The 22,841-nt window shown below is 41.2% G+C and overlaps 1 protein-coding gene across 1 annotated transcript in view; it reads right to left on the bottom strand.

The window, feature by feature from the left end:
• The window catches only part of CEP112 (centrosomal protein 112kDa), a gene marked incomplete at its 5' end in the record, with an annotated part of 119,840 nt that overhangs the window by 67,009 nt on the left and 29,990 nt on the right, over window positions 1–22,841 (bottom strand). The window contains one exon of the mRNA XM_010141867.1: window positions 19,772–19,954. Coding sequence (XP_010140169.1) covers window positions 19,772–19,954 — 183 coding nt within the window. The remainder of the gene's footprint in view (window positions 1–19,771; window positions 19,955–22,841) is intronic.

The raw sequence follows: 22,841 nt of genomic DNA, 5'->3' as shown, positions 1-22,841 counted from the left end.
GGGAAACTATGACACAAGCTACAGTTGTTCTCACCAACCTGCACGGCGCACGAAGAGTGGCAGCTCTCTAGACTCAACAGATGACTGTTCAGTGTCAACAAACCTACGCAGCAGCAGTGCAGAATGCAAACACAGTACCGGCAGCAGAATGTTGGCTGTTCAGCAGAGTAAAATCTGAATCCCCTTATTATGAGGCTTCCATAAAGGTATATCGACCCCATCATAATGCAATCCCAGCTCTTCTCACCTTTGCAAATGTTCCGCTGACAAGTCTCTCGAAAATATCCACTAGCACTTGTAAAGTGAGGTGTTGAGCTGCTAACACACACATTTTTTCTATTAATTTTAACGGTATTAAGCTGCTTTTAAATGTCAAACTTCCTTTGTAAGATTCTTTACTTGGACTGTTTCAGCACTGTGTACGCTCTGAAAAATGCCTCTAACATTTACAAATCTGATAACAGTATATTCCTACTGACCTTACTTATTTTGTATCTACTAGGGTGTTAGTTAGGGGTGGGAGCAGGTTTAATACCACTCTACCTGTACAGTGATGCTAAATATCATTCTCCTTCACATGCAAACCACGGCCAACTTCCTTTTCTCCCCTGCGCTTAACATAGTCCCCAAAGAAGTCCAGCAGCCTTTAAGTTTTATTTCTTAGTAGTGCACTTCCTGATCTTGTCTACTCTCGTTCTACACCTTAAGCATTTTCCTGAAACATGATAGAAGCGCTGAAGAACAATAAAGACAAGTCACCTTCTGCTTAGCTCCATTTTCAATAAAATTAATTAAGAGTCTATCCATGTCATTCCTATAGACACACAAACGTTGCTTGGGCAACACTTCCCTGGGTAACCTACACCCCGACTGTTCGCTAACTTTGCCATATATTTTTGAAGGATGAAAAATGAGCAAGACACAGGTATCAAAATGCCAGTAGGAAAAGTTTCACTGAAAGATCAGCACTGCTCTTGTTTCTACAGCTACCACTTGCGAGAAAGGGGCAGTGTATTCTCAAGATGAGCTGTGACACGGTATGAGGCAAAACACAAATTTTGATCTTTTTCCCCAAAGGAGTGCACTGAAATACATCAGAACTTTTGAAGAAGCCAGTTTGCTGCCTAAACCCCAGATAACGTAAATGGCACTTAAGCAACAAACTACTGGGCTTTTTTAAAGAAAAAAAAAAAAGGCAAGGAGAAAGAAAGAAAATCAGACATCCATTTGAACAGCTCCACAAAGAGCTTAAAATTAACAGAGCTTATTTTGATTTCTTAATTTACATAAGTCCATTTGATTCTAATTTAGTTAACAGCAGCTAGAAAGCAGAACTTCATATAGGTTGGTTATTGTCACTGCCTTCCTAATAAAATGATTTTTAGTCAAATGGAAGAACCTCAAGCCTACACAAGTAACTAAACAATAGAGTGCACTGGGGAGTGGAAGAATTACTCACCAAGTTGAAATCAAGATAAACGTAAAAACATTTTCCATTTAACTGTTCTAAGACCTGGAAAAGACTTGGCCCTCTTGCTTGGAAGACAGATCCAGAACAGTTTCTTATTACCTGATTTGCTTTGAAATAGATTAGCAAGTCAAACATTAAAACATCCAGCCTCCTTTCTCCTCTTGCTTTATCTGATGAAAGAAATGTTTAATTTGTATTTCTCTTTGTGCAAACAAAATTATTTGAATATGACTACTAAGAGACCTGCCTGGAAAGAAGCAAGTAGGACTCATTTCCTTCTGTCTTTCTACCAAGAACTTTAATGGAGACACCTAACAATCTACATAACTGCATTAATGTAACTTAAATATAACAGAGGGGGGAAAAAACCAGCCATGAATACCAGCGTAATGCAGCAATCCCCTAAAATAACTTGCAAGAGCAGAATATAGATAAAATACAGAGGGGCTCAGGAAATAAAAACCTCTATCTAATATCAGTTTTGCTGTATCATACAGACCATAGCAACTTGTCCCTGAACAACGATTGATGAAAATCACAAATGTGTTTAGTCTTCTCTGTTTTCCTTTATTTTCTATATCTTGGTATGTGAAAGGAAAATATTCCTTCTGCATGAACGTTAAAAATATATTCAGCTGTGAAATAGCACCGGAGCAAAGCTTGTTCTGACAGTGAAGAAAAGCCACTGATAGGTAAGGAAGGACTTTCCTGCAATGGAATACAGAGATAGTGGCTGAAGATCTCTGCAGTGGACTGGGAAGTACTATTCACCAGTCTGACAGTATTTCTGCATCCAGCATCCCCTAAATCCAAAGCTTAAAAAAAAATTTGCGCTTAAATTTTCCATGTATTAAATTTAAAAGCATTACCATTTCCTGAACAACATGTAATTCTGATTTAAATGCAAACGTGATGTATTACACATTTAAGGATTACATTCATCTCTGTGAGGCAGCAAAATTAAACTTATTATAATTCCTAATTTGTATCCAGAAGAGATACAGGCTGTATTGTCCATGAGAAATGCCTTTGCCCAGTCAATTGGTGACAGAACTTCACTGTAAGTAAAGTAGGCAAAACTCCATCTGCCAAAAAAACCTCCTGGAAAAGCATCGCACTTCTCTTTTGGATGCATTAGTTTGAATTACTGCTCGAAACACATACAGATTCTGAATATCCCGGCAGTTTTACCCCGCACACCCTCGTCAGGGTTTTGTGGGGACTGTAACAGAAATGGTTGCAAAACTTGACAGCACAAACACAAGACAAGGTGCAGACACAAAGCCTAAATAATAAGCTGTTCATACATAAGGTATTGCCCATCTTCAACTTCTGCGGTTAAATCTTGTGGAAATGCAAACTTCAGACGCTACCTTCTGTTAGGTCATCTTCCGTGACCATCTCCTCAACAGCCAGTTGAGGGACACGAGAAAGACTCAAGGTTCAGGTTACTGTCCAAGCTCTGCCCTGGCTGTTAATCAAGGTGAAAAAGGCACATTTTTCAAAACTCCAGCATAATCATGGGAAGCCGTTATCCTCCAGGCCAATGACTAAAGATGCCTTAAAGGACCAGCCTGTGTGTACTGCTCTGCTCTGCTAAAGAACCCAATACAGCAGGAGACGCTCTCATTTACTGATGTCCTGCTGCTATTTTGAAGATGACCGTTTTTAACCAAGCATGAAGTCCTCATTCTTGGTCTTGTGAATGGCAATACGTGTGAGCGGAAATCCCGAAACCCAGTAGCTTCAGAAATAAAAACTATGTCACTTACAGGTTTAGAATTTGAAGAAATAATCAGCTTCTAGCTTTCAAAAGACCCCTCAGTTCTGCAAGGCAGTAATGATAGCTGCAGTATTTCCGTTAATCAACGAGCTGTGGTGAATTCTTATCTGTACATTAACCGCTTACACAAACGATGCAGAATTACACACACAGGCGCAGCTTGTGACTTTCTGCTTTTTGAAATCAGCTCCTATTGGAAGAAGCATATTCTAGTTAACTATCTTTAGTATCAACTGTTATATCAAACAGATAAATTTGTCACCTCTGTCTGAAGATGAAAATTCTAGAGAAGAATTAGGTGTTAGGATGAAGTCGAAGGCACCAGCCGATGGAACCTGCTCTGTACTTGGTGCACTCGCATACAGCTGACACCATTTCTAGTCTCCCTCTCTGCACCTTCATCCTCGAGTGCAGGTCGCACCAGTCCCATCATCTCAGCAGTGGCTTCTCTGAGTTCAGAGACCTTTTGGAAGCATCGTGCTCCACAGCTACCAGTTCAGAAAGACAAGATCAATCACAGGATGATCTGTACAAAATAAACGAAAACTGTGTGCATAACATTTCTTGTCCTGGAATCAAGAGTATTTTTGGCTTGGTATCTTCCTCTGGCACCTTTGCATTGATCTCTATCCTTTTCATCCTTCTCAGTGTGCCCTTGAATTCAGCTGATGCCACTTTGTTTTCTGAATGACAAATAGGCCACTGCATCCTGAGGCAGGAATTTCTCCAGCTTTATTTATGCAACTGTTTTGAATCTACTGAACTCTGAATAAATATTAGTATGTAGCTTAAATGTGAAATCCAAATACACACTAAACACACAAATTCGATGAAATACCAGTAAAATAAATTAACCCATCAAATACATCCCTTTATACAGATCCATGTTTGTATTTACTACTCACATACCCACCCACACACAAAAAAATCCCCCCAAACCAACGTCAAAACTGCATTAAGAGATCAGGAACAATGTATTACTCCAAAAGTGAACACTCTGGCAAGGAACAATGGTTGTGGGAAGAGCTTGACGGAGAAACTGGAGGCTGGAGGCAGAGCACCAACTGGAGCAGTCTCCTTTCTGCACAACAATGAGGACATAATTGCCAGACTTTTGAAATCTGCTGCTTTGACTTTTCTGGAAAGCACCACCGTTTGAAGGACACAATCCTACTATGTAAAAATAAGACACCTTGACTATGTACCACATCTCTACTAACACGAAGCACAAAGATCAGGGAACTGTTGGGAAGATTATTTCTTGAATACCATGAGGTGGTATTTTTGACAGACGGCATCTGATGCATTTGTTGAGACAGAGGTTTCAGCTTTCTCTGTAGGCGTGCCTAATTACCACATTAACGAGAGCTATTGCTAGAAAGGAATAGCAAGGCTGTCTCTGCAAAACCTCCTTGAAACTCCTGCACAGAAAAACAAACCCTGCCTCCCCTATAAACGACGACATTAGAAGCCATTACTGATTAATGCTGCGTATTTTCCCCCAGCCTCTGATGCAAAAGATGCCAAAGAAACGTTATCACAAGGGTTTGTTTGCACAGCTTTAGAAATGATAGTAATCTACTAAGTATCCGACACAACACTCAGGTAAAGCAGGTAAGAATTAATTGGTACCTCCCCCCCCTCCAGAATTTCAGATGCTGAAACTGTTTTTCCCTTTATCGAACCAGCTCGGCCTAGAATAGCTTGTCCCGCAGTGACATGTATATTGAATACAAATCAGACAGCGTAGCTTTAAATCTGTGTTGCAGCTCTCATTTCCAATTCGAGAACTGTACTATAATCATAAGCTTCTGGTGGATGAAAGGAAATCAGCTCTCTGAATATTAGCTAATGCCACATTTGCAAGTCCTGAAGAGATCTGTGCTGTTTAAAAAAAAAATAGATCATTTCTCGTGAACCTATATATATGAATCGCTTTGTACTGCTCGACTGATAGAAGCGATGCCTGTGCTGGGATTAAACCCTTTTCATCATAAAACCTCATCTGGTTCGGAGTCCAAGTCCATCAAACCTTTTCCCTTTAAAGTCCCGCCTTTGATTCTACATCAATTTATTCAAACCGCAGCTGGGTGGCTGAAAACGAAAGGACAGCATCATTTAAACCAACCATGTTCCTAACTTGAAAGAAGGGCTATAATTAAAAAAATGGGCATAAAAGAATGGAAATGGGATAATATTTTTTAATGGTAGTTCAAAGGCCGACAGATGTCAGAGCCTTTGAAGATGTCAGTACACTGAGCAAGAAGTTGCCATTAAATAGTTTGCCTGAGAGGTGAAGCAGCTTTTTAATGACTGAAAAAACCCTTGCAGACACATCCTTGTGTTTTTAATTTGTCAGAGTTTCTGCAGTATTTTCTGATTAATGACACATGATTATAACTGCATAGCATACATATTTTTATACTTTGTTAAATGAATACTTTATTCCACATTCCTTCAGTGCCAGATAAGAACAGGAAAGCTTTACTACAGAGTCCAAAACTATTCAGATTGCTCAAATATTTATGGTAGTTTGAGGGGATTGGCAAGATTCAGAGTTCCTGTGTGTTGCTACCTTTTGTTCTTTAATGGTGCTGTTACCACTGCCATCACAATGGGTGTGCATTGAGTAAGCATGTGACCCAGTAATGTATTGTACCCTTCTGCGCCCTAAACAATCAGAGCTTTCAGAATCCACTGATGAACAAAGTCATCGAATCAAAATGACATTTAGAAAAACCCCTCAGTTGATTCCGAACAATACAAACAATGGCTGCCAAGGTATTATAAGTGGAAAATAGCTTTTCTCAGAAAAAAACCATATTGCTAGGAAACATCACACTCAGAAGAAAAACACCAGGATTTATAAATGCAGATAAAGTCCCCACCTTGGGCTGAGAAGATGCTCCTGCAACATCCTTCATCTCTTTGTTAACGTACGCTGATTTTTTTTCTATTTTCACCATGAATGGAAAATGTAGTAGCCCAAAAGCCAGGGACAATGTCTTTTGCTCCCAGGAGTAAGCTCTCGGATCATTACAACAGCGTTTTACGGAAGCTGCCTGCCAAGCTGAGCAGGTAGAGCCTAGGGCAGCCCCCCAGCCCTGGGGAGGGACAGGAAAAGCCAGTACTGTGTGACCCGCGTGGTGTCACACCTTGGAGAAGTCATTCATAGGAACACACCCTCCTTACAATGAACACGATGTACCTTTCTTACTGCTCTTCCATTATTCAGCTTGTTAATCGGATCATAAATAGAAGTGTGATGGACTTAGCTAAAACTTAACAGAGTGATTGGAGGTACCTTAGTGAAATCACCTGCTGGTCTCCCCCACTCACATGATTTTGTGAGTATTTGGCTTATTGCAATCTATATCCATCAGGAACTTCTCTGTAATAACCATGCTGCCTACCACCACCCCCTGAACCTCCTCAAGGGGAGGACGGTAACTGCTGGATACTCCCTGCTGCTCTAGAATCGCATGCATCTACAACTGGAGATGGAGCAAGCTGTTAGTAACACGTCCTGCCACGAGTTCCACACTGTGGAGCTACCCAACTGCAACAGGGAGCGCTGAAAGCTTTGAAAAGGAAAGGTCTATGGCTGCAGAGAGAAGAAATGTAATTCTGAAATTTAATTCTCCTAAAGGTATTTATTGAAAGAAAACAGAGACCTGCTAGGAAAAAATATGACTATGTTAGGATTCCGCTATAAAGAACACCTAGAAGTGGACTCCTCTCAGCACAAACAATTGTAAATCTCATTTCCAACTAACCTGCGGCCTTTCCTTCTCTGGTTGTTCTAAAGTCACTTGCAAAGATAGCTTTATTTAAAAAGCAAAACAAAGCCTAATCTACCATGCATCACTAGAATGCTCCACTTTACCATGAATCTCCTGAAGCTCTGAAACTTCAACGCAGGAATGTTACATTGCACACTTTCACCACTTTTCCTGGAAAACAAACTACATGCAGCCAGGAAGTAGGATGGGGTGGAAGCGGCCACAGGGACCACCCACGACAGCCAGGGTGTCAACCAGAGAAGTGACATGAGGAGCTCACTCCCTCACCCACATATCAGGAGCTTGGCAGAACCTGGTTATGTGGGACTCAGCAGAAGTGTTGAGAGAGGGAATGAGGCAGGGGGAGCAAGCTCCACTCCTCCACTTCCCTCCAAAGGCTGGTGATGCTGCCATTGTACAGGGATGTGGTACTTTCTGCTCATATTCAGTTATTATTTTAGGAAAATAAAATGGTGAATTTTAAGCAGTTATAATTTAGCTGAAATAGAACTTCAAAGAACAAAGAAATAAAACTTCTCTAAGCTGTGGGACTTTCTATTGAATTCCAAACTAATTTCACAAACTAAAGGAACATTACCCACGAAAGATGTATCAGACATGAATAAACACTATAAAATTCTTCTAAAACGGGAAATATCAGACACTCTGAAGAGTGTTTTGTTACAGAAACCCACACAAGCACTCAAAGCTGAGCCATTCAGAGTCTATCCATTAGAGGGCAATAATACACACACACACACGCTCAGGCGTACACGCATACAAACACACACACTCTCACACCTCCAAGGGACTTCAGCAGAAAACCCAGCAGTTTCTCTGATATCTCCAATGGTACCCGGAAGCTTGGGTCCTGTTCCATTCTCTTCCCCTCCACTGCCCAACAGCAGTACCCAACAAATCAAAAGTTACAATAAAAAAATTCTTCTTTACATCTGCTTTCCTACAAGGAAATCAATACAACACACAGTTTCAGAAGGCTCACGGTTAGTCGTTATTACATGTAGCTTGAGTAGGTTGAACAACAAGCATTTATATAACCATGTCAATCATTACGAGGGTTCCCAAGCTTTGAACAGACAAAAATGTTCTTCATGTGCTCATCTCCCACCTAAAGTCAAACACTTTACCTCTTCTATTCAGTCACATAAGAAACCTTTGATAACAGCAGCAGCTGCGGATGTGGCGGGTATCCAACACACTTGAGATGTCTTGGTGCTACAGACAAATCACGGAAAGGCATTTCTACTCTGTCATCAGCTGAGCCACTTGAGGGAAGCAGCTCACGTGCTGTGATTTCTGCTTTCTCGCTCAAACCTGCTGATAAACCTCATTGTTTATCACGGGTCCTCAACCTTCTGCTTGCTGCACTCACTTCTAACATCCTATGGGCACATTCATGTTATGAGCTTACCAGAACAGGAAGTGTTTGTGAACACAACATAGACCCCAGAGGATTCCAACAGTACAAGTAATTACCATCAGCCCCTAAACTACTGCTTGTCTCCATCTTGTTAGTTAGGGGATTGCTGGAGTTTACCGTAACACATGGGCAGCTCTATCAGTCACTTAACGACCAGTAATTCCCATGAGCATCCAGACTGCACTGATTCATGTCTGGGTTTTTTTGGGTTTTAGTAAAATCTATTACTTTGCCATGATCAATCTGTATTTCATTAGAAACAGCAATTCAGGTAATGATTTCAACTAGTCGTTTCCATCAACTGTTGGATAAATATTAATTTTATATTACACTAGAGGTTTTATTGAAGATCTGAATTCAACTTGAGAAATTCCAAGATGAAGACACAGAGTAACTCACTGGTGTTAGCCCAGACAGCGTGTAAGTGACATCGACAGGGACAGGCACCTCAAACTTGGAAATCCTTCATGAGCCCAAATACAGCAGGAAAACATGCAGCTATTTCCAAATATTCCAGTGCACTCTGTGTTTGCAAAATCACTTTCCACACTATTTCCCTTTTCTAAACTCATTTTACAGATGCCAAGACAGCAGAAAGCACAGACTACAAAAGGATTCAACCTGTCAGAGACAACTTTAGAAGAATTGTATCACCCGTGTGAAAGACAGAGTTCACTCTTCGTGGGATTTGTCAGATCTGTTTCAAGTAAAAACACTGTGTCAGGGTTTTATTGTCTTTTTTTTTAACTACATCAGTGTTGCTTTCATGAACTCTGAAGAAAAACTTTAAAACCTGAAAATGGAATATTCATCATCAATAAAGTTTTTTATTTGCAATATTCCAGGAGGACTTTCATTCATATTACAATACAAATTACTCTGAGATATGTAATTGCAGTTTGAAATATATTGTTTTCTCCATTAAACAGAAATCTACAGCATCCTTGACACCGATTTCTGTCATTTTGTCATGATAAACACTGAGGTATTAAGTACCTTCCACATCATGCACCCAGGCATGATTCCAATTAGTGCTGAATAGAAGACAAAATGTCAGCCTAATAAGCTTCAATTTGCAAAGTCTTTGAACATTTGATGATATCATCACTTTGCCAATCATTTCTTGTACTTTGGCTTCTTTTTTTTTTTTTCTCCACATCACCTTCCCTGTCAAAAGAAAGTCTTTCAAATCTACAGAAACAGACAACTTGAACAACGTCAGTCATTGGTCTGACTGAGCTACAGGATCCAAAAATGACTCCCCAGTACATCAACAGAGAACTATGATGTGCACAACATTCCTTCAAAGCTAATTTGCTGCCAACATGTAGAGTAATTGGGGGAAAAAAGTCTACTTTAAAGTCATACTGTGAAAAATATTTTTTCACGTGAAATCAACACTGAAGACCTTAAATCACTGTCAGAGCCTGTGCCACTCCTTCAAAACGAAGAAACAGTACTTATTAAAGCAAGACGACAATCATTTCTTCACAGGTTCCTCGACCAAACAACAGCTGTCTGACTGCACACTGAAAACATTCACTGTATTTTAAAATAATGTATGACCTTCCTATTTCAAAAACAAAAAGTTTCCCAGAAGAAAAAAGGCAAATTGCAAAAAGGCACATACAGCTCCATAAACCTGAACATAGGAGGGTAGCACATGTCCAAAGCCGGCAGTGACCAAGAGGCTCCACCACCCAGGTCCAACACGATTTCTTGCATTGAACTGAGTTGTCCCATATTTTTAGTTCGCGTGTCCCACGGAGCCCAGCCAGGAGACCTTTGCTGGCACGTGTTTGTTACTGCTCAGAACTGGCAGGAGACAAAACCCAGCCCACACCCCACGTGGCACTAATTGCCAAGAGTTGGCGCGTTGGCAGAAAAAGATTGAGCGGCTTGGAAGGGGCGGATCTGAAACTGCCTCCTGGAGCTGAAACGAGGGGAGGGAGTTGGGACCACGCTCTGAACACAGCACCAGTGTTCAGAGGAGCAGGGCTGAAAGAGTGCAGAGCTCTTGGCTACCCCTCCAGCTGATGGGTTCGCAAATTCCTAACATCTGAGGCAGAAAGGGGGACTTCGAAGAGTTGCTGCAGACACTGGGGTTGGGCCAGTGGGCAAACAACAAACAGCAGCAAAAGCTGCTGAGATGTTTAACAGTCAAGTAGTCAGCCTGGTGTCTATGCCAGTAACATCGTCTTCAGATCCACAGACAACCCATCACGGGGTTTTGAGGGTTTTTTCCCCCCTCATAGCTCCTGTCTGTGAAATAGAGGAAAACCAGAGAAGTTTTCTGTTTTTTTTCCCTGACTAAAGCAATACACGGAGGAATAAGCAGATCGGTAGTAGGGCATCCAGGGCAGTGCAGTATGCCATAACCATCTCAGCTGCAATTTGTTACTGGTTTTCCACTTGAAGGTTTCTCTATAACACTTTAATGTGGGAGCGTGCAGAGCTTTATGGATGGTCTCATATTTCTCAGCTGACATATCTTCAGCCAAAGTATGTCAGCTACAGGAGAAGGCAAGGCTTTTCTCTGGCTTTATGATTTCTTCTTCCCCCATCACAAACCACATAAAAGAAAAATACAAATAATCAGCTCTCCAAAACTGCTATTTATTACCTCATCACGAAACCTTCTACTGGACCCTGCAGTGGTATTGAGTAATATCATTACTTAAACCATAAAGAGGTGTATTCATTTCTCAAAATTGGAAAAATTAGCATCCATATGGATCTTATTGTTTTAAGACCAGTAATGCTGCCAAAACAAGTGGTGTTAACATTCCAAACTACAGATTGTCATAATTTCTCATCTAATGTTTCATTCTTTCATTCGGTATTTATAATACCTTTGAATTGAGGAACTGAATGGATCATAAAATCTCTCCTATCAGATAAAACATTTAGCAGCTAGACTACTGTTCAAAACTTGATTTATGGTGGTGGTGAGTGAATGGAAGTAACATCTGCTGACCTCAGAAAGGGAGACTAAACTGAGATGATCTTTCTCTAGAAAAGAGAAAAAGCACACTCTAAAAGACCCCAACTAATTAATCTGCAATACACGACACCTTAGTAGGTAGTCACAGATGGGTTAGCCTAGCCTCCCCCCCTGGAAAATCACGGAGTAAACTCAATGAAGTTAACATCCAGGCACATGAGGAACAAAGTCACTGGGAACAGCCAGCCTGGATCTACCAAGGGCAAATCATGCTTGACCGAACTGATTGTCTTCTAGAGTGAAATGAATAAAACTGTCATAGTCTTTTAACTCGGCTTTAGCAAGGCTTTTGATACAGTCATTTATAGCACCTGTACAGTCAAACTGAACAGACATAGACCAGGTGGGTGTACTAAAATGTGAGGAGACAACTCGCTGCACCACTGGGTTTGAAGAGTAGGGGTCAAAAGGTAACCAGGTACAAGTGGCAGTTCTCAAAGTTCGAATAGGTCTGATACAGCTTAACATCTCCACCAATGACCTGGATGACAGGACACATGAACCCTTAGTGGACAGCATCTCTTGAGAGGAAGTGGTCAGTGTGTTGGAGAGCATGGTTTCCATTCACAGGGACCTCAGACTCTGCAAGCTGGAGCAACAGACCACTAGAACCTTCAGGAAGCTCACACCAAGCTAGGTTTATTCAGCCTGGAGAACAGAAGACCGAGCAGAAATCTAATTGCTGTCTTCAGCTGAGTGTAAGGAATTGTAGAGGCAGACTTTTCCTGACGGCAGCAGCAAAAGGTCAAACGGTTACAGATCCTAATTCTAACAACAGATATTCCAGCTGGATATAAAAGAAAAGAAATTCCACACTGGATTAGTAAAGCACTGGAGTAGGTTGCTCAGGGAGGTTGTGAAATCTCCATCATTGCGGATTTTCAAAACTCAGTTGGACTTGGCCCTGAGCAACATGGTGTAATTTTGAAGTTAGACCTGCTTTGAGCAGGAGGTTGGACACGATGACCTCCAGAGGTCCTTCCAACCCCAACTACTCTATGATGCTGTGAAAAAACTTCAATACGAATGCTGATCTCCCAGTAGAGGATGTCTGTTCAGCTACTCAGTAGGATGTTTGAAGCAGAAAACTGCTGTTTTCCAAATTGCTCTACTTGTTCTATGGACTCAGAGAAGTGAACTCCCTTGTATTCAAGGGAAATTCAAGCAAATTTAAGATAACACTAAAAAGCAATTTTCAAAAGAACTAGAAAACATTAATAAAGAATGTAGTGAGTAAGCACCTCCTCCTACGTACAGCAGCCATTTACCAAACAAGTTTAGTTGCAGTATTTGGAACTACCTAATATCACAGAAACTACATTCAAAAGAGATTTAGACCTTTATACTTGGAGGTAATACCAAAATGCCACTTTAGAGTCTGGCTTTGCCATACACTGAACTTCACATCGAAACCTCATGTTCTTTTTATCTCCAAATCAAGAGCTTATATTGTCAGTTGGCATTTCTGCAGAGTAACAGTGTTTTTGCCTCTCTGCTTAGAAATTATGTTAAACCATCTCATACACTTTAGTTGCTATCACTGGTTTTGTATTTACTTGTTCATTCATGACTTCAATATTCCTTTATATAACTTTAATGTTAAAAATAATTTCACACTATGTATAGCTTATTGTCTCTTACTGTTAACCAGCCATTGCAACCACCACACACAAACCCTATATGCAAAGCCACACCTAGTGTAGGTGTTAAAAACACAAAGATCCTTTATCCCACTGATAAGCAAGACTGATCTCATTTTTTCTTAGAGAAATTATTCTATATTTATTAACATCTATGCAAGAAATAATCACTCTTCCCCAAACACAGAGTAGTGGTATAAAATAAAAATACTGCCATATGATACACACCCCGCCCCACACAAGTGAATTACATATTCCCAGCTTTTCAGCTGCCAATATTTAAAATTAAAACAAAAAATACAAAATGTTGATTACAATTCACCCTATATAAGCAGAAAGTCCATTTTGCTGAAAAGAATCCATCTCAGAATAGAGTTTGTATTATGTGATGAACTAGTTTCTATAGCAACTGCTTTCTCTTTTACATACACTGTAGACAGCACAAAATGTCAGTTCCCTCCTGAGCTACCTGAACAGTTTTAATCAGCAAACAATAATTTATGCACCATTATGTACAGCTTCCAAAAATGCCTTTAGTAAATACATCAAATGCTGAACAGCCTGAAGTATAAAAGCAGAGAGTAGCAAGTGAAGCCACCCCTCCTGCACTGAACTCCTCACTGTCTAATTTCAGTCCTACCATAAAAAGTGAGAGTCAAGGAAAAACGTGGAAGAGATCATAGATGATCACCCACTACAGCACAAGAACACTTTGATGGTTCCATTAAGCGAGGAAGTGGCAGATGTTTATAGCTTGTTGAACAGTCTTTTGAAAGGCATCTCAAACTGAAGCAGCAGCTCAGAAGCTGCGTGCTTGATGCAAAACAACCGTGGCAAGGTGGCTCCATCTGAGCAGAGAAAGGGAAGGTGCACGGGAGACCCAGACCCTCGCCTTGGTGGAGGCGCTTGATGGAGGGAACCCTGAGCCTGAACTGGGTGCTTCAGTTTTAGAGCGAAGGCTCATTTTCCCCTCTAAATCTTGGATTCTGTTGATGCTGCAGCTCAAATTCTTCCCACCACTCCTCTCCATTTCCTCAGGTCCTGCTGTAACTAGCTGTGGTGATTACCGAGCCCGGGACGGGACAGGTTTCGAGTATTTCCCCAGCAAACAGGGGCATTTGATCATTTCACTGAACGCTCAAACTTCACAGCTGAACTATTAGCACAGAGTTCAATTTGAACAGGTCTGGAGGACCCATCATCTGATCCTCGGTTTTAGTTGATATTCCCCATCACTGGGATACATCCCAACCCCGAGTCAGCTGACTACGAGCATCAACCAAGGAAAACTACGCAAGCACTGCAACAAATGTTTGGTACTTTAAATATTGTACATCAACAGTCACATTCATCATCCTGGGTGGATTGGTTGTAATTAAACATGCTGCAATATAGCTGAAAGCTTTTATTTAGGAAAGGATAAAAGGGAATGGTGGCCTGTCTGCAGTAGTCTGATGGTCAGCCCAATAGCTACTCTCCAAGGAAAACAGACCAAACAAATATTTAGATTGCAACTCCATGATTGAGACTGTCCGCAGAGAAAGCCCACATAGCAAACGCATTTCTGCTCACGCCAGGACCTCGTCTGTTACGAAAAGAGAAGTCAAAGATAAAACGATTCGTAGAATTTATTTACTCAAAACTGTACACAGAAGTGACTTCAGTAGCACCATCACCAGCTGAGGGGTTCACAGGCTACATCTGTCTGTGCCCTCCAGACATGATCAAGCAAACTGCTTCCACTGATACCCCAATAACAACCCCGTGGCAAGTGGTGTTTGGAGATACTAGAACAAGCGCATGAGGCAGGAGCAGTCATCACTGGTTTATCTGTACAATAACAAGGGGGTCTTTCAGATCCAAGATTACGACAGTCTCCTAGTGTGAAAAACACACCCTCAAAATCCTGTATTAGAATAACACTGAAAAGTTATAGACAGCAATACTTACACACAGAAACCGTGCGTGTGTTGGGGGTTTGTTATCATTGAACAAGTACCTAACACCTTGGTTACTTTCTTCTGTATTTTCCCTTGTCAGTAGTGGATAAAGCTCTCCATCAGACAAATCTATCAGCACAGCACCACTTCCGACTGACCACGCAGATGGAGGGGAGATAAATCTCTTCTGTCCCCCCCACTCTGTCGATACAGTAATTATCGGTACAGAACTACAAACATATACCACGGATTTGCTGGAACAGAAATAACCATCATTGCTGCAATTAAAATAATGCTCATTACTGAGGGTTTTTTTACTGTTAATGTAACAGGCTCAGAATTAATTCAGACAAAACCAGGTGCCAAGCAACAGTTGCAGAAAAATCACTGTTTACCACTGCAAAGAAACAAATTTTCAAAGCGGAGAAGCCAGAGGAGAAGTGAAAGGAACGTCCTATACATTGGGCACCAGGGAAGGAGCCGCTGATTTCTGTGAAGGTAAAGCAGACGGGGATGGTAAAGGCCAAGGCGATTACGGGAAGTGCAAAAAGCGAGAGGAAAAAGAAAACAGGTACTATAGCTGTGGGAAAATACTTTATTAACCCTTCTCACCACCTCCAGCTTGATCTTTTTTTATCACAACCTCCTTCCTCAATGTGCGTGTTCATAGGACTTCAGGACTGCTCGAGATTTTCCTTTCCCAACCATTAACGGTTTATCAAAAGCCCTAAGACACCCCCAAACACCACAAACCTTCTCTTAAAACAGCCTCTTTTTTCAGAGCATAAACTTTATATGCTAAAATTAAATACTAATGTTAAAATTAAATACTGTGACAAATATTAACAAAACCTGCCTCAGCATTTGAGTTACTCTTGACCCAATTACAAATGGATGAAAACAGAGGACTTGCCACTTATCTCACAACAGAACCTGGAAAGAGAATTCAGCTTCCTCATGGAAAGATTTTTTCTTCTCACTTTAGTGCAAAGCACTATATTTGAAGTTACAGGGGTACATTTTTTTCTTCTTCTTGCCCGAAGGTCAATGGTCAAAGCACAAGCACAAAAATGATCCAACCCTGTACAGCAGCTGGAACATGAAAACCTTTGAGCTGGTTGAAGGCACGTGCCAGATGCTGGGGAGAGAACGACATTCACAGGATAAAGGGAAAATACAAGGGTGCAACTGGCACCACAGCCCATCGGGCACTGGTCATTAAAATCCCTAGCCTGGCTATCTTATTTCGCAGAAGCAAGCTAGATGTACTACTCTCCACAATCAGAAGTTCTGCTTCAGAAGAATCGCCAAATCAGTAGCAAGGCTGGTTTTGCTACAACAGAAAGAAGATCTCTATCATCCAAGAGTCTCCTGTTTTGTGAACTAATGTATAAACTAAAATTATTTAGGGAGGCGCGGAATAAACAACCAACCAAACTATAGCTTAAAAATGCTCCTAAAGAATATCCAGATTTTTTAAGAAAAAAAAAAACCCTGTATAATTAGCTGCTATTTAAAGATAACAATATTGTGGCAGTTCACAAAAAACGTATAGGATTTAAAAGACTACAAGAACACAGCATGGTATAAAAGCCATTGAACTGCTTTGACTTTCATTGACCTACATGTCAATTTACTCCTCCCCAAGCATTACAACCCCAGGTGAAAAAATCAAAGCAAGCCTCCCAGAAATGGATAAATCCAAGAGCTAAAGTGGAATGCATTTGTTATCCAGAAATTCATGAGCAATACAAAAGGTGATCCCCATGAATCAAGTTCCTTTCCTGAAAATATATTAAACTTACATTTCAAAGAAGCAGAAATACTATTTTATATGTAATTAAAATCCGGCAGTGCACTGAAAAATTAATTCTTACACTTTAGTTCTGATTAAAGCATTAATAGAAGTAGTCATAGTTGAATAAAATCTGACCGTTCTGTATACTACCTTTCACAGTAGCTGAAGACCTCTGTGGAAGTAGAGACCTTGGATTTGCAATTAAAAAACCCCTAAAATTAATCTTTTCAGTAGCAGCATAATAAATCGTTCTGCAGCACTCAGTCATAGCTGTCTGTAGATCTAGTAAGAAATACGTATTTTAAACATTCGCTTCTCTTTCATGTGGAAAAGGATTTATGAAAGAGTAACAGCGAATACCTTTAATAATGGTGCTTTCACATCATTCACCAAACACTGAACAGATAAGTCCTTCAAACCAAGCTACTCATGTCATTAACACTAATTATTATTCAAATTTTTTGAAATACCCAGCAAATCTACTTTTCAGCGAAGCAAAATGGCCTCTTCTCCTGTTTCATCGCACCTTCACTGTAACACAAAAACGACCTGAAAAAAAACACTGCTCAAACAAGGCTCAAATTTAACAGGTTTTCAAAGAGCCAGGTCTACATAAACTCATTAAATCACAGTGATACCTTTCTTAAGAGACTGCCAGATGTTCCATAAAGGACATTGGCCGTTCGTCACGTCCGATGTCCAAAACACGCCTTTTATTAAACATACGCAAAGATAGAAAAATTTTAGTAAAAATACGTGCCGTAACTCCGTAAGAAACACCAGAATTGTGTTGAGCTTGCTGCAAAGACAAAAGAGAATTCTAATACAAAGATCAGGGGAGGGAATGAAGGACAATTTATTTTCCTAAATGGAAAAAGATGGGTCCTCGAAAGCTGAAGATTCTGACTAGAATTTAAATAAACAACAGGTCTTCTAGTCAAAGGCGACGGCATTTTCTTCCCCGATGAACATGTCGTTCTCATGGCAGCAACGTTCAAACGCCTGTAGAGGGATATTCAAACTACAAACAAAAGCCCTGTAAAAAGGCCAAAGTTTTTGCTATTCAGGCTGTTCAGGTTTTCCCAAGAGCTGCGATAATTTCCAGCTTTCCACACATCACCTGTAGTAGTTTTATACACCCCACGGCAAAGAGGAAGCACAGCCACACCTGGGGCTCCACTCTTCGCCAGAAATGACCCACAACAGAACAAAACAGAGGGAGATACTTACAAGACACCTCCCAGATCCTCTGAATTCACTTCAGATGGTCCCTTTACCTTTGTATTCAGCATTACACAGAGCAACGCAGTAACTAATGAACACTGGCATGTGGCCAAAATAATTCTATGTAATTCTAAACCTTTTCTTTAACCTGAGTGCTACAGCTCTGCCTTTGTACGCAAACACATCGGGATGCAGGTGAGAGCACAACCCAACTTTGAAAGGGCACTCACAGAGCTCTGTAGTTAAGATGCATCTTTCTTGGGCCAAAGAAAACAATGCAAAGATCAAACCCAATCCCTTTCACAATAACTTACGTCTTTGTTCACTCTTACAGTAAAGTGAGGAATAAAGAGCAAGGTTTAATTTTTTAGAAGCCGCCTAAATATCGTCTTCCCAAGTGTTCTCACAAAAGTACCTCTCATTTTCCTTGGAAAACCATAATGGTGGAAATGGAGAAAACGTCCTGGCTCTGCAGCGTATCACTCATCCTCCCCCAACAAGCTGTTTCTTTTCCAATAGACTTACTCAAGCCAGATTTTGATAGTCTGAGTCATCCAAAGGTTAAAAAAAAATACGTATTTTAAAAAGGAAATATTTTTTCACTTGCATTATAGTTGCCAGTAAAAGACACAGCCTACTCGTCTACAGCGAAGTAAATTGAAAATGCCTCCATGGCAGTCTTGCAGCTGATAGGGAAGGCGTTGGTGCGCGGAAAACATGTGTCGTTAAAGATGCCTTACCCAAAATGTCCAGGTTTGGTATAAAATAATCCAGGCATGGTAAGTAATTCTAATGCTGATTAGTAAAGACTATTTTCTAAATACTCTTTAAAGCACAAAATCACCTCAATTAAATATTGCCATTGCAGGCCTTTTTAATACAGGCTCTTAGAAGCACACACCATGCCATCCTTACAAAACAGATTGAAAGAAATGCAGTAAGATGTTTTTTGAACTGAAAACTCATACAGATCATTTTCCATGCTGACAGTGTGCATTTCATCCAGAAGTTTGAAGAGTCAAATGCTACCCCAGCTGGGGGTTATTCTGCCAAATGGCTTCCAACAGGGACCACAGAGATGGAGGATGGGAGGGGTGCGTGTGTGTGGAGAAAAATAAACATGATGGTAAGCGAACCCAAAGCCATATCGTCTTATCAAATATATGATGGACGGAGCCAAACACACAAAGAAAATCTAGAATACAAAACTGAAACAAGAAGATATGAACAAAATGAAATAAAGCCATTTGTGAGTTACCTGCAGAGATTTAAAACAAAAAAAAGCATACGAATGGAGCAGATATAATTCATATGGCTTTGCCCAGGAAGGAGAAAAGGAGGGGTGAGTGTGAGGGCTGGGGGGGGAGAAGAACCGATACCTTTTTTCCCTAAACAAATCCATCATGAAAGAAAATGAGACAAGATTATAAATAGGCCGAGTTATAGCGCACCATGGGATTTTTAATCTGGCTACCTGTGGTTTTTGCAGTTAAAGCCCTATTCAGCAGTGGGAAGGGAGGGGGGAAAGCGGAAAAAAAAAAAAGAAAAAGAAAAACGAAATCACGTTTATGTGCCAGTTTCGCAAATATTCACACAGCGTGCACACCCAACAAAGCTGGCAAGCAGGAAACACTAATTATCAGCATTTTCTAATAAGCGTACGCCTTTCAAACATTATTGATCATTACCTGTGCGTCTTGCATCCTGCATTCTTGAGTTTTACTCTCGTGCTCTGCCATGGCAGCGCAAAGCTGTTTTTCCAGTTTCTCGATTTCCCGTTCATGGTCTCGGACCAGGCAGTCCTTCTCTGCGTTGTGCTGCTGGAATAGGTGCGTCTTCTCCTGTTCATGCTCCAGCTTCAGCTCCACTATCTGATTGGACAGTGAGGAGTACAGTTCATCAATAGAACATCCTTGTCGTCATGACAACTCGTCTACAGCTTAATTTTCCCCTTAATTTCATCAAGTTGGCAATTTTATTTTTACGTCACTATTACCTCACCTTTTAAAAAGCCACCGTTAGCGTGACAGAATTCCTCCAGACAATTCCAACAATGGAGACAACTGAGCAAATCCAGCGCATCCTTAACCAATTTGTTGGTACAAATGTCGGAGTGTACGGGTAAAAAAAAAAATGGCATTGTCGCATTCTGTGTACGGTCCCCCGTACCCTGCTGCTGCTCATCAGCAGGGCTGAGGAGCCTAAATGGTTAATAGGCAGCCTGCTCTCCCCTTCGCTTAAGTATACACACACAACCCCCCCAGCCCAGCAGTTCAATGTTTTACAGATTTCTTTATGATTTCCAAAGCGAAAGCTCTTCCTTCAATATTCCTCAATGCCACCGCATATACAGTTGTCTTTTTTTAATGAAAAAAAAAGAGACAAAATTATAAAAAACAAAGCTCTATTATCCCGTTGTCAGCTACGCTATCCCAACATAAACAGATGTATGTGTTCCAGAAGGGCACCTGCTGTGCCGCAAGCCTGCACCATGATTTCATCAGAAGCCCTCTATTCTCAGGATCCTTTCCCAGTCCGCACCACACTGGATGCTGTGACCTTGGCCAGTCTTAGCCTCTCCCCGCTAGACTGAATGGCAGCCCGAGACCAAGGGCCTGGTTGCCGCAGCTTTGATACTAATCCTCCCCGCCTGCGCACAATGGCACCCTACCTGGCCTGCACACTGGAGCAGCCAGGCTGCCTTTGAAGCAGGTGATGAATAGGGACGGCAGGAAGCCGCTTCCCCACTGAACTCCGGGCCACACAGCTGCTAAGAACAGTCACTTGGATTTTTCTTCAGTTTTGGTGGATTTCGGAGGGGGGGAAAAGGGAAGAAAAAAAAAAGAAAAAGAAAGATGCTCTTATCGTGAATATGGTGGGTTATTTTCAGCGTGAGAAAAGAGAAGCGAACGGGAGGAGCCGGCTGTGTGTGCGCAGAGAGCGCCCCGGCACCTTATCTTAAAGCTGTAGCATTCAATTCTGGAATAATATTAGCTGGTTGTGTGGGCGTCGGGTGTCAAATTTGAACCAAAGTAAAAAAGAAAAGAAAAATTCTCAAACTACCGATTCCAGGTTTAAAAGTAAAATAAGTCATCTGTGAGGCAGCTGGGAGCATCCTACCAAAACCAGAGCAAAAGAACAGATGCAATATTCTACGGTTTGACCTGTCTACATCATTTAATAACGCTAAAGAGCTCGTTAAGAGCTGTCTGACGTCCCTGCAGGAGTTAACCCCCCAGCAGACATACAGCAGCTGTACTGGGCCTGGGATCCTTACACCACGTTCTTTAAGTCAGGCTTTTGCCCAAGGTTTGTGTACCCAACTGGGTTCTCTCAGATGCTTGTGGTGTCCTCCGTGTGCCTAAAGGAAACAATTCTGGCTCCCTAAAGTAACTGCAAAAGCTTTGCCTGACTTAGGGGAAAAAAATATTTAGTGTTTTTTGATAACGTGATTAAAAAGAAGTTGTGTCAACAAGAGAAGTCATCTTAATCAAATATTTTCTTCTCTAATTACTGGATTTTCAGCTGGTTGTGCCCTGTAAAGTCTGGGGTAAGAGAGTTTATTGTGGGGAACATCAATTAGTTACATTTACTCTCTTTAACTGACGACAAGAAGCAGCAGCGGGCAGGGAACATGTGGGCAGGGAAGGGGGCAAGGGACAGGACCTGCTTCTTCCACCAGTGACACAGTACACACGTACGCCACCACTTTCCCCAGTTCCTGCAATTACAGTTTTATTTAGCATTGCTACGTTCACAGCATTTATATTATAGACCCAACATTTTGAACTTCAGAGGTGGAAAGAGCTAAAAGCGACCAGTCCTTCCAGCTGCAGGAGGGGTGTCGCCCCAGCCTGCTACCTGGGAAGAGAAGAGGTGGCACTGTGAGGGGAAGTGCTTTATAAAAGGCAAGTTCATTGAGGAAGAAAAAAAAAAAAACCTCACTACTTAAAGCAAGGTATTCCCCATGATAGTTTTGGTTTGCTTTTTAAGGGATTTCTGGCAGGGAGCAGAGGTGGAGAGACAGGAGAAAAAATAAAGGATGATGACAAGAGCATTTGCTTCCCTCAAGTTCAAAGACCTAGCAAACCCATCTCCCCTGATGAATATTAACAAGCACCCCACATCTGCAACCAACAAAACATGCCTTCCTGTACCAATCACCTGAAGGGACTGAGCGGCTATTTGGCTGCACTGGTGAACACTCACTGAACCTCCCGCTCTCCTCAGAACTGCTGCCAAACACTACGGCTTCTCTTCCACTCCTCCCTCTCTCATTCTCATATTATTGTTAAAGGAAAAAAAATTAAGGTATATCAACAAAAGGCAAAAAAAAGAACTGTTTTTTCAGCAACAACAGGACTTCAGCAGAGGAAGCTGCATGAAAGCTGTATTAATTCTTCATAAATCAGTGTGGATTCTGCCTCCTCTTTGAGGTAGAGAGCACCTTTATGAATGATATAACAAACCCACTTCTTTTAAAAATTGTAGCATGTTGAGATCTTTCTGCATCCACCCATAGATGCTTAGAGCACTTCAGACTGCATTAAAATGTGCGCTCAAATCCAGTACAGAGGTGTCTAGAAGACAAGCCACACGATATTCACAACAGGAATTAGGGGTGATGCTGAAAAGCAACAGTCATTAAGTAATAGTGGGCGCCCTATTACCATAATCAGGTTGTATTCATTGTGGCTCAGATGTTTCCTCATTTTCCCCTCCCAAAGATGAAAGTCTCTTACTCTCTTCTCTGTGCAT

Source organism: Buceros rhinoceros, unplaced genomic scaffold (genome assembly GCF_000710305.1).
Source record: "Buceros rhinoceros silvestris isolate BGI_N320 unplaced genomic scaffold, ASM71030v1 scaffold8768, whole genome shotgun sequence".
Taxonomy (NCBI): domain Eukaryota; kingdom Metazoa; phylum Chordata; class Aves; order Bucerotiformes; family Bucerotidae; genus Buceros; species Buceros rhinoceros.
The sequence above is the reverse complement of the archived record's forward strand: the minus strand, read 5'-3'. Positions and strand labels throughout refer to the sequence as shown.